Source organism: Lichenostomus cassidix, chromosome 15 (genome assembly GCF_008360975.1).
Source record: "Lichenostomus cassidix isolate B80296 chromosome 15, HeHo_3.0, whole genome shotgun sequence".
In the NCBI taxonomy this organism is placed as follows: domain Eukaryota; kingdom Metazoa; phylum Chordata; class Aves; order Passeriformes; family Meliphagidae; genus Lichenostomus; species Lichenostomus cassidix.
Genome location: NC_139496.1, coordinates 11,977,048 through 11,987,833, shown reverse-complemented (window position 1 = coordinate 11,987,833; position 10,786 = coordinate 11,977,048). Strand labels below are relative to the sequence as shown.

General features: G+C 66.7%; 1 protein-coding gene across 4 annotated transcripts; it reads right to left on the bottom strand.

Moving 5' to 3' along the window:
* Positions 1–263: 263 nt before the first annotated feature.
* EMID1 (EMI domain containing 1) lies at positions 264–10,786 on the bottom strand. Of its 4 annotated transcripts, XR_014855374.1 has the most exons (16): positions 10,587–10,785; positions 8,217–8,330; positions 8,027–8,130; positions 6,244–6,330; positions 6,094–6,155; positions 5,851–5,977; positions 5,479–5,577; positions 5,142–5,279; positions 4,632–4,718; positions 4,492–4,544; positions 4,354–4,407; positions 3,708–3,752; positions 3,583–3,627; positions 2,824–2,908; positions 1,745–1,835; positions 484–533 (listed from the first exon to the last, which is right to left on the bottom strand). XR_014855374.1 is itself a non-coding variant. In XM_085076215.1 (15 exons), exons 1-15 carry the CDS (start codon positions 10,715–10,717, stop codon positions 403–405), a joined length of 1,362 nt encoding a protein of 453 aa, XP_084932341.1. In that variant the 5' UTR covers positions 10,718–10,786; the 3' UTR covers positions 264–402. The 4 variants fall into 4 exon arrangements, 3 of the variants coding, with proteins under 3 accessions (XP_084932341.1, XP_084932340.1, XP_084932338.1); XM_085076215.1 differs by lacking the exon at positions 1,745–1,835 and having other exon boundaries at positions 264–533; positions 10,587–10,786; XM_085076214.1 differs by lacking the exons at positions 1,745–1,835; positions 10,587–10,785 and adding an exon at positions 8,422–8,542 and having other exon boundaries at positions 264–533.

Genomic DNA, 10,786 nt, shown 5'->3' with positions numbered 1-10,786 from the left:
CCCGTGCCATCCAGTAACACCACAGGACACGGATTTGGGGACATTTAATGATCTCGCGGGTCCCAAAGCAGCAAAGCGCGTGGCGCAGCGGGGTCCCCACCCGGGGGGTCCCCACCGCCAGCCCCCAATTCCTTTCCCCGGCCTGGGGTGCCCGGGAGCCCTTGGGATGAGACAGAATCCGTTCCCCGGAGCTGCACCTTTGGGGGGGTTGACAGTAACGGGGTTGGGGACACCCCTTGCCCTCCCTGGGGGCTCAAGCAGCAGCGATGGGGACAAAGCGTCATGGAGGGGAGGCTGGTGCTGTGCCACCAGTAGCACCAAGAGGGGGGACAGGGGGTGACCCATCCTGTCCCCCAGGGTGGCACGGCAGTGGGGGTGACCTGGGTGACACCCCTGGCTCTGTCACGGTCCTGGGGGGGCCCGGCGGGGCGGGGTGACGATGCGGTAGGGGGGCTGGCCACTGCCACGCTTGCCACGGGGCACCCCGGGGGTCACGGTGCCGGGGGGGTCGCTGCCCGAGCCGGGCTCTGGCTCTGCGGGAAGAAAGGAAAGGGATGTCAGGGTGTGGCATGTCACCTGCCCCTCCAAAAATCCCCAAATCAGCGCTGGGGGCTGCGGGTGGGGTTGTCCTGCCCCCCAGAAATGGGGTCGTTGCCCCCCTGTGGCTCCAGATGTCCCCGGGGATTGGGGACACCCACCCGAGGACCCCCAGCTGGCACCCCGCCTGGCACCCCCGGTTGGAACCCTGAGGGAAAGCGCAGCTGGAATGGGGAGCGGGAGGGGGGAGAGGGTGGGGGGCACCTGCTGTCCCCAGCTGGGCACCGTGGCACAGGGGTTGGCATGGGGGATCTCTGGGGACAACGGGAGCTCCGGGAGCTGCTTCAGTCCCAGAGGGTCTCTCTCCATGGGCTCCCATGTTTCGGGAAAGGCTCCATGGTGTTTCTTGAGCCTTCAGGGAGTTCCCTTGGTTTCCCTTGCTCAAGAGGACCTGCATGGGTGTTTCTCAGCCCAAGAGGGGATCCATGGTCTCCCTAGGCCCTGGAAGGCTCCCTTGGATTGAGAGAGGCTCCATGGTCTCCCTTGAACCTTGGGCAGCTCCACAGTTTCCATTGGCCCACGAGGATCTCCATGATTGCCTCTCTCAATCCAAGATTCTTCATGGTCATCTCCCTCAATCCAAGTGGATCTCCATGGTTGTCTCTCTGAATCTGAGAGGAAATCCATGGTGGTCTCCCTCAATCCAAGAGGATCTCCATTGTTCCCTCCCTCAATCCAAGAGCCTCCATGGCTGCCTCTCTCAATCCAAGTGAATCTCCATGGCTCACTCTCATGGTTTCCTCTCTCAATACAATAGGATCTCCATGGTTCACTCTCTCAATCCAAGAGGATCTCCATGGTTTACACTCTCAGTCCAAGAGGATCTCCATGGTTTCATCCCTCAATCCGAGAGGAAATCCATGGTTGCCACTCTCAATCTGAGAGGACCTCCTTGGTTCCCTCTCTCAATCCAAGTGGATCTCCATGGCTGCCACTCTCAATCCAAGATTCTCCATGGTTGCCTCTCTCAAAGCAGATCTCCATGGTTGCCTCTCACTCCAAGCAGGTCTCCAAGCTCTCCCGTGGCCCTGGAGCTCTCCAGTGCCCCTCTCCCGGTGGCTCCAGCCCCCCGTGCTCCACGCCCGCTCCCGGGGGTGCCGCGGCGCTCCAGGCTCATGCGGGACAGGCCGGGGCAGGGGGTGGTTACCTGGCCAGATGATGGCTTCCAGCAAGGTGACCCTTCTAGCCAGGACCTCCAGCCGGGCCTGCTGCCGCAGGAGGGTTTGGAAGCTACTGGCCTGGGGGAGAGGGAGAGAGCAGAGCACAGCAGAGCAGAGCGCGTTGGCCCCCCGGTGGGCACGGGATGGGGACACAGGATGGGGACACGGCATGGGGACACGGGATGGGGACACGGGATGGGGACACAGCATGGCGGGGGGGCACAGCATGGCAGGGGGGCACGGTGGGGGTGCAGTCCAGCAGGACAGGGTGCCGGGACACAAGGAGGGGGTGCCAGGTCTCCCAGGAGGTGTCCTCCTGGTCTCCAAGGGGTGCCAGGGGCTCCCCCATCCCTGCAGGTCCATGGGGACATGGCGGTCCCTTGCGGTGGCCCCGCAGCAGACGCTGCTGGCTCAATGTCCCTGACAGTGCCCCAATGGGGACACTGATGTCCCCAGCCTGGGGGTGCTCCGTCTGCCCCCCACCCCAGCATGCGGAGCCCCCGACACATGGGGGGACACATCTACAACCTGTCCAGGGGGACACTGATGTCCCCAGCTGAGAGTGCTCCCTCTGCCACCCCCAGCACCCTGAGCCTCCCAAAACATGAGGGGACATGTCCCCAACCTGCCCAGGGGACCACTGGCTTGTCCCCAACACCAAGACCCTCACTGCCCGAGGTGGGCAGTGTTCTGGGGGGCTCTGGAGTGCCCAGTTGGGGGTGAGGGTGGGGGGTGTCCTGGTGGCTCTTCCTGTTAGTGGTCCCCAGTGCTGGCCATGATGTCACCATGTGGGTGATGACATCATGAGTGGCTGATATCATGATGGCCAAGGGCCACCGTGATGTCGTGGGGGCCTGGTGACCTCCTGGCGGGGATGAGGTCACCCCTGGAGTGGGGTCACCCTGCTGTCCCCATCCCCCCGTCGCAAAGAGGAGGGGCTGCTGAGGGTCCCCTCCCTGCAGCTCCATGACATCAGCGAGCCAAGGGCCGCCATGACGTCACGGGGACCTGGTGACCTGCTGGCGGCGGTGGGGGTCACCCCGGGGGTCCCCATCCCCCTACTCACCGTAGAGCCCAATCATTGTTTCCAAGATTAAAACCCTCTCTGCTAAAATCTTCAGCGCCTCGCGGAGCTGGTGCAAACCCTCCCCCTGGGGAAGAGAGGGACGGGGTGAGGGGAGCTGCACCCCAAATGGCCCCAGACCACCCCCACTGGGGGGAGCAGGGAGGGGACACGGGGACCCCCCACCCTCCTGGCACCCCTGCCTCACCATGACACCAGGGAAGGGGTGGGGGTACCCCTAGGGGGGTCTGAGCCCTGTGTTGAGGGGGTCCCAGGGGCGCTGGCACCGTGCCCTGTCATCCTGCTCAGGTGACATTGGCACAGCCAGGGACCCCCGGTGCCACTGTTGGGGTGCTGGGAATGAGACGTGGCACTGGACAGAGATGGGGACACCCAGGACGTCACTGGGGTGACAGGGATGTGGTGTGGGGTGCTGGACATTACTGGGGACCCTCTGCCATCATTGGGGTCCCAGGATGAGATGTGGGGTCCTGGGAACTGCAGCAGACCCCCTTGCCAACACTGGGGTGACAGGGAGGAGGTGTGGGGCACTGGGCACAACTGAGGCCCCCTGTGCCACCACTGGGGACTCAGGGACAAGCTGTGGGGCAGTGGGAACAAGTGAGGACCCTCAGGACATCACTGGGGTCCCAGGAACAGCAGGGAGGGGGCTGGAGGTCCCCTCGTGCCCATCACTCCCCAAGCCAAACCGTGTCAGTACAGTGTCCCTGTCCCATCCCCGGTGTCCCCAGTGCCACTCACCCAAGTGCCCCTGTCGCCCGGCTCGCCCCGGGGGCCCGGCTCGCCCTGAAACACAGAGAGGAGAGGGCCTGGCAGCAGGGGGCACGGGGGGCTGCGGCCGGGGGGGACCCGACCCACCCACGTACCTGTGCCCCGTCCTGCCCGCGGCTGCCCGGGTGGCCCTGGGGACCCTGCGGGGGACAGAGCCTGTCAGCACCCGGGGGTACAGCCAGACCCCCACCATGGGAATGCTGGCAGACCCCCCGGCTGACACCCCACACCAAACCCCCCCATTATCCCACACCAGACCCACCAACCCACAACCCCCAAACCCACCCATGGTCTTGAACCAGAACCCCCAAATCTCCCCATGGCCACACACCAGATCCCCCATATCACCCCCAAACCCAAACCCAGCCACCCCAAATACCCCCCCCCTCCTGAACCCCGTCCCCCCAAACACCACCATGGCCCCCAGCCCCATTCTGGAGGTGGCTTTGGAGCGGGGGACACAATCCTGGGGACACTGTCCCCATGCATGCCCCATGGTGGGAGCTGTGGGGACAGTGGCTTGGGGCCACCCAGCGTGGCAGGAAAGGGGGTCTGAAGCAGAAGTGACCCTCCTGCCCTTCCTCATGCAGCCACCCCATCCTGGCACGACCACCACAGGGGACACCGCTGGTTGTCCGGGTGGCCCTGGGGACCCTATGGTGTTGACACAGCCTGTCAGAAGCCAGGGGACACAGCCAGACCCCCCAGCTGGTGTCACTGTGTGGGGCTGGGGGCACTCACCCTGTCCCCCTTCTCCCCCGGGGGCCCGGCAGCTCCGGGCGCTCCAGCTCTTCCCTGTGTGAGGACAAGGTGGGGGACATCAGCCTCGGGGGGACACCGGGGTTCAGCCCACCCTGTGCCCCCCACCCCAGCACTTACGTCAGGTCCTGGGGGGCCGGGGGGACCGATGGGACCTGGGGGGCCAGGGGGACCTGCGAAGAGAGGGGACACAGCTCAGCCCCGTGCCGGGGCAGCCCCGAAGTATTGTGGGGTGACAAAGGAAGGGGGGACACTCTCACCCATTGGCCCCACGGGTCCGGGGGGTCCCATAGGACCCACGATGCTCCTGGTGGCTTCGGTGAAGGTGTTGGAGAGGAGAGGGTCCCCTGGGGGGAGAATGGAGTGGGGTTTTAGGGCCAGGCCCCCTGTGGCTCCCAGGGACATTTGGGACCCCATTCCCCTCCTCTGCTCTCCCCCATATCTTGTCCCTGTCACCCCAATGATGGCAGGGGGTGCCCAGCTCTTCCCAGTGCCCCCCACCTCATCCCTGGAATCCTGGTGGTGTCAGGGGTCTCTGGCTGTGCCCAGTGCCCCACACTTCATCCCTGAACCCCAATCATGACAAGAGGTCCCCAGTACTGCCCAGAGTCCCACAGTTCATCCCTGGGACCCCAATGACAACCCCACATCACCCTCAGCCCGGGTGATGCTCACACCCCCCACCGCAGCTCTGCCCCAGTCCAGCCCCCAACCCAGCCCCATTCTTGAGGTCACCCCGGGAGGGGATCCCCCACCCCAGCCCCCCTTACTGGGCTCGGCCAAGCGGGGAATTGCTGGCCCCACAGGGGCAGGGGGGCCCGGGGGGCCGGGGGGCCCGGGTGAGCCCTTCTCTCCAGGGAGCCCCCTGGCTCCATCCCGGCCGGGTGGTCCTGGGGGGCCTGGGGGACCTGCAGGGAGGAAGAGAGGGGTGAAGGTTGGGGGGTGAAGGTTGGGGGGTGAAGGTTGGGGGTGCCCAAAGCTGTGCAATGCTGGAGCCCTTCTGAGCCCCCAAACTGCTGCATGGCCCCCCAGAACCTGCCCAGCAGGAACGGGGGGCTCGGCTGGGCCAGGCACCAGGCTGAGGTCCCCCACACAGTCCCCCCTTACCTGGTGGCCCCACTGGGCCCTTCACTCCAGGAATTCCCGAGGGTCCCCGACCTCCCGCATCGCCCTTGGGGCCGGGGGGTCCTCTCCAGCCGGGTGTCCCTGTGGCAGAGCAGCACTTTGAGGCGGGGTGACCCTGGGGACAGCCCCTCGGGGTGCCCCACCCACGCCCCGTCCCCACCATCAGCCACCCCCTCCCCAGAGCTGGCCTGTCCCCGCGGGTGGCTCAGTGTCTCCGCTGGGGACAGCTGGGGTGGGACAGCGTCGCGTTCCCAAGTGAGGGGTCCTGCACCCCCCAAATATTGCCAACACCCAGGTGCATTCCCAGCCCTGTGGGTGCTGCCAGGTGGCTCTGTCACTGTCACCCTGCCTTACCGTCATCTCCAGGGCTCCCGCGGGCGGCTGGTGACCCCCAGAGCTGCCCGGCCTCGGGTCCCCTGGCCGCGGTGCTGCCTTTGGCTGCTGCTGGGGTGGGGGGCTCGGCCACTGCCAGCCGGGCCACCTGGCAAAGACACAGCAGGGGTGGGTGACAGCAACGGGGCACAAGGTGACCCCACCAGGGCTCCTGTGCCCCGTGGGGGGTGCAGGGAGGCATCCAGACCCCAAACTGGGACTTGCCTGCTCCTCGAGGGTGGCGAGCCGGGCTGTCAGCTCCCCGACACGGCTGCAGTTCAGGCACGCTGTGGGGGACATTGGGGGCACGGGCGGTGGGGTGGGGGGCACAGCACCCCTCTGTGCCCACCCCAGCGGGTTTGGGGAGGCACCCACCTGAGAAAGCCGTGGGGTGCAGGGGGGGCCGGCGGGGGGCTGTGCTGGGGCGCCCAGTGTCCCTCAGGGTGAGGAAGGTGGGAGCATCTGCCGAGGGAAGGGGGGTCAGCACGGGGGGGACCCCCTGTGGGGCAGTGATTCCTGGGGGGACCTCCCTGTTGTGCCTCACCCCAAAATAGTGTGGGGTGCAGGGCCCCATCCTTGCTCTGGGTGACCCCCAGTCCCACCCATAATGCTGAGCCAGGACCCCCCCAAACCCACCCCTATTCTTGAACCAGACCCCCCAAACCCCTCCATGACCACAGCTCACCCCACAGCCCTCCAAACCCACCCGCAGTCCTAAAGCAGACCCCACAAGTCTCCCCATGGCCAGACACCCCCCATCTCACCCCCAAACCCAGCCCCAGCCACCCCAATTTCCCCCCAGTCCTTAACCCCACCCCACAAACACCCCCATGGCCCCCATCCCCAGTCTGGGGGTGGCTTTAGAGGGGGGGCACAATCCTGGAGACACTGTCCCCATGCACACCCCATGGTGGGGTCCCAGCTCTCAGGGACATTGGGGACAGCGGCTTGGGGCCACCCAGCACGGCGGGAAAGGGGTGTCTGGAGCAGAGGTGGCCCCCCCGAGCCCCCCCACGCTGCCACCCCAGCCCGGCACGGCCACCGCCGTGCTGCAGGGGACAGCCCTAAGTGGGGCCAGATGTGGGGCAGGCGGCCAAGCACGCAGCGAGGGAGGAGGAGGAGAAAGAGGAGGAGGAAGAAACCCCCGCCTCCCCCAGCGCTGCTGCCACCCCGCTGCCTCCATACCCCCCCGTGTCACCCGCTGTCCTGCAGGCCCTCGGTGTCACCCCAGGGTGTCCCCACCCCTGTCTCCCTCCCGGAGCTGAGAGACCTGGAGTGGGGTCCTGGGGGAGAGGAGGGAGGAGGAGGAGGAGGAGGATGTGGTGACAATGGGGACAAAGCCCCCCCTGTCAGGAGGTGGCAGCGCCCGTCCCCACGCATGGCACAGCCTCGCACCCATTCATCCCCTGCCCACCCGGACCCGGCAGTCACGGGTGGGGGCCACACCCCCCTCGTGGGCACCTCCACACCGAGGAATGTCCGTCTGTCCATCCACAAATACTGCATCCTCAGCTGTTTCAGTTCCCCACCCTGGGCACTTCCTGTCGCCCACCTGACTGGCCATCCACTGCCCCACCCACCGGCATGGCTCTCCATCCATCCATCCATCCACACACAGGGACACTCCCTCACCCACCCAGGAGGACCCATCCAGCCACTGATCCACTCATCCATCCAGCCATCATCCATCCATCCATCCATCCCTCCATCCATCCTTCCTCCATCCATCCATCCATCCAGCCATCCATCCATCCAGCCATCCATCCATCCATCCATCCATCCATCCATCCTCCATCCATCTTCCATCCATCCATCCATCCATCCATCCTTCCTCCATCCATCATCCATCCATCCATCCTCCATCCATCCCTCCATCCATCCATCCTTCCATCCATCCATCCTTCCATCCATCCATCCATCCATCCATCCATCCATCCATCCCTCCATCCATCCTTCCTCCATCCATCCATCCATCCATCCATCCATCCATCCATCCATCCTCCATCCATCCATCCATCCATCCCTCCACTCCACCCACTCACGGGTCCTTCTCTTCACCCACTCCCACCAGCGATACTGATGGCCATGTCCCACAGCCCCTGGGTGTCACCACCCCACGGTGGCTGTGCAGACGACCCCTACCCACGCCGCCTCCCACCTTCCTCGCAGTTGGCTCCGGTGTGTCCGGGGCAGCAGCGCCACTCCAGCGCCGTCAGTGTCCTGTAGGTCACCCTATAGAGGGGCCGGACCACGGCGCGGTAGCTGCGGCACAGAGGGGCGGCGCTCAGACCCATCCCCAGCGATCCAGGCTGTCCCTGCTCCCAGGGGACCCTGGTGGCCCCGCTCACCTGCCCCCGCTGCAGGCCAGGGGCCAGCGGCAGCCCTGGTAGACCCTCTGCAGGAAGGTCCCGTTCTGGACGTGGCACGACACCGTCCGTGTCACCGTGTAGGAGCACCAGTTGCTGGAAGGGAAACCACCAAGGTCACCAGCCCTCCCTCGGGGACACCGTGGGGATAGTGCCACCCAAACTGCCACCCTGGGAAGATGCTCACCACCGGTTTTTGGGGTGCCCATGGGGAGCCCCGCTCTGACACGTGGGGGGAGCTGGGGCCCCACATTCCTGCTGCATTCCCGGCATGGCGCTGGCGCTGGCTGGCCTGGAGCGGGGCCCGGAGCCCCCCCGCACCCCCAGCCCACCCCACAAAGGCTCCTTTCTTCTGCCCCACATGCCAGCCTCTGCCCACCCCCGCCCTGGGCACCCCAGCCTCAGTTTCCCCCTGCAGAGGAGGGGACACCAGTGCCACTACACCGAGTGTCCCCGTCCCCGCGACGGGAAGGACTCGCCGTACCCTCGGCAGCTCCAAACTCAAAGGCTGCACAATTTGGGTCAAAAATGAGCTTTTCGGGACCGCTGCAGTGCTGCAAGGAGGGAGGCGGTGGCAGCAGGGACAAGCGGGCGCCGCGGGGGGACAATTGTCTGGGAGGTGCCGGGGGGGGGACAAGCGGGGTGGCACAGGGCTTTCCGGCTGGGCAGCGTCCCAGGCGGGCGCCGTGCCAGCGCTGTGGAAGCACAGAGCCCTCCGGAGCTGTCGCCACGCTCCCGCTGCCACCCCGCCATGCCAAGGGGGTCCCGGGTGGCATCGTCCCCCTTCCTTGGGCGGTGCCAGCTCCAGCGGTGCTAGTGCCTGCCGGGGATGGGATGGGGATGGGTCCCGGCTCGTTTCCCGAGGGGAATGCCCTTCCTGGAGCGGGGCAGGAGCTGGCAGGCTTTGGCATGTAAGCGCCCGCGTGGCCTGGTGTGACCCCGGCCCACCGCGCTGGCACCGAGGGGCTCCGGGCTCTGCTGCCAGGGCTTGTGCCCACCCGGGGCAAAGCCCACACCGGGCTTGTCTGCGAATCCCAACTCCATTCCCAAAACCAGCAGCTTGGCTTTGTGCCCCCGACTTGGGCACGTGGGATCCCAGCGCTGTGCCAGGGAGGGATGGGGTGGGATGGGCTGGGAAGGGCCGGGGGTCCCGGGGGGACACGGCAGGGTGGTGCCAAGGCACCGGGGGCTTCCTGGGCTTGGCCGGGAGGGGAAGGGGAAATGAGGCGACTTCTGCCCGTCGCCTCACCGAGCCGAGCGGAACCGGGAGGTCCCGGCAATCCGGTGCCGGAGACACGGCCAGAGCCAAGGGTTTCCTGTAAACAACCCCCCCGCCGCCGCCACCCCCCCACTGCTGCGGCGGGACAGGGACCGCAGCCCCCCATACCCCCCCAGACCTCTGGACCGGGCCACCTCCAAGGGACGGGCAGGACCCTGCGGCTGGGGACATTCACTCCTCACCAACTCCAGCAGTCCCAGTACGCCCAGCACTCCCAGTCGTCCCGGCATGCCAAGGCAGCCCCAGAAATCCCAGTATGCCCAGACAGCCCCACCATGCCCAGCATTCCCAGCATGCCAAGGCAGCCCCAGTATCCCCAAATACCCAAGCAGCTCCAGGAGCCCCAGCAGCCCCAATAGTCCCAGTAGTCTCAGTCGCCCCAGCTAGCCCCATTATCTCAATGTGACCAGGCAGCCCCAGCATATCCCAGTATGCCCAGACAGCCCCAGTATGCCCAGGCAGCCCCAGCAGCCCCAGTAACCTCAGAATGCCCAGGCAGCCCCAGTACTCCCAGCCCATCCCAGCACCCTGCTAACCCTGGCAGCTCTGACACCCCCAGTAAATACTGCTAGACCCAGTAACCCCCCAGTAAGTCCTGCTGGCCCCGACAACTCCCAGCTCCCGTAAGTCCAGCTAGCTCCAGTATCTCCCAGTATCCCCAGCTGCCCCTGCCCCAGCAGCCCCAGCAGCATGGCCCACACAGCCCCTGCTGGAGCCCCCAGCAGACATTGCCCCCCGCTCCATGGTGCCCCCCACGCCTGGCACACAGAGCCCCCCAGTACCCACAGACCCCCGTGCCTGATGCCCCCTATACCCGATGCCCCCCCGCCTGGTACCTTGGACCCCCGGTACCCACAGACCCCCGGATCCCCCAGCGCCTGACACCCCAGGTGCCCAAATCTGCACATCCCTGGTGCCCCCGTGCCCGGAGCTCCCGGGTCCCAGATGCTCCTGGATGCCCAAAACTCGGAGCCCCCAGCACCCGCAGCTCCCGGTGCCTGGTGCCCCCCAGCACCGCTACCCACAGCCCCCCGTGCCCGGTGCCCGCATCCCCGTGTCCCCGGTGCCGGTACCTGCGGGCGGCGGGCGGCAGCAGGGCCGGGCTCCAGGCGGCGGCGGGCAGCGGCAGCAGCAGGCAGAGGGGCAGGCAGAGCCCCAGGGCTGCGGGCAGGGCCGGGCGGCAGCACCTCCGGCCCCCGGCCATGCCGCTCGGCGGGGCTCGGCGCTGCCCGGCCACCGGCACCGGCACCGGCACCGAGCGGGCGGCGGGGGA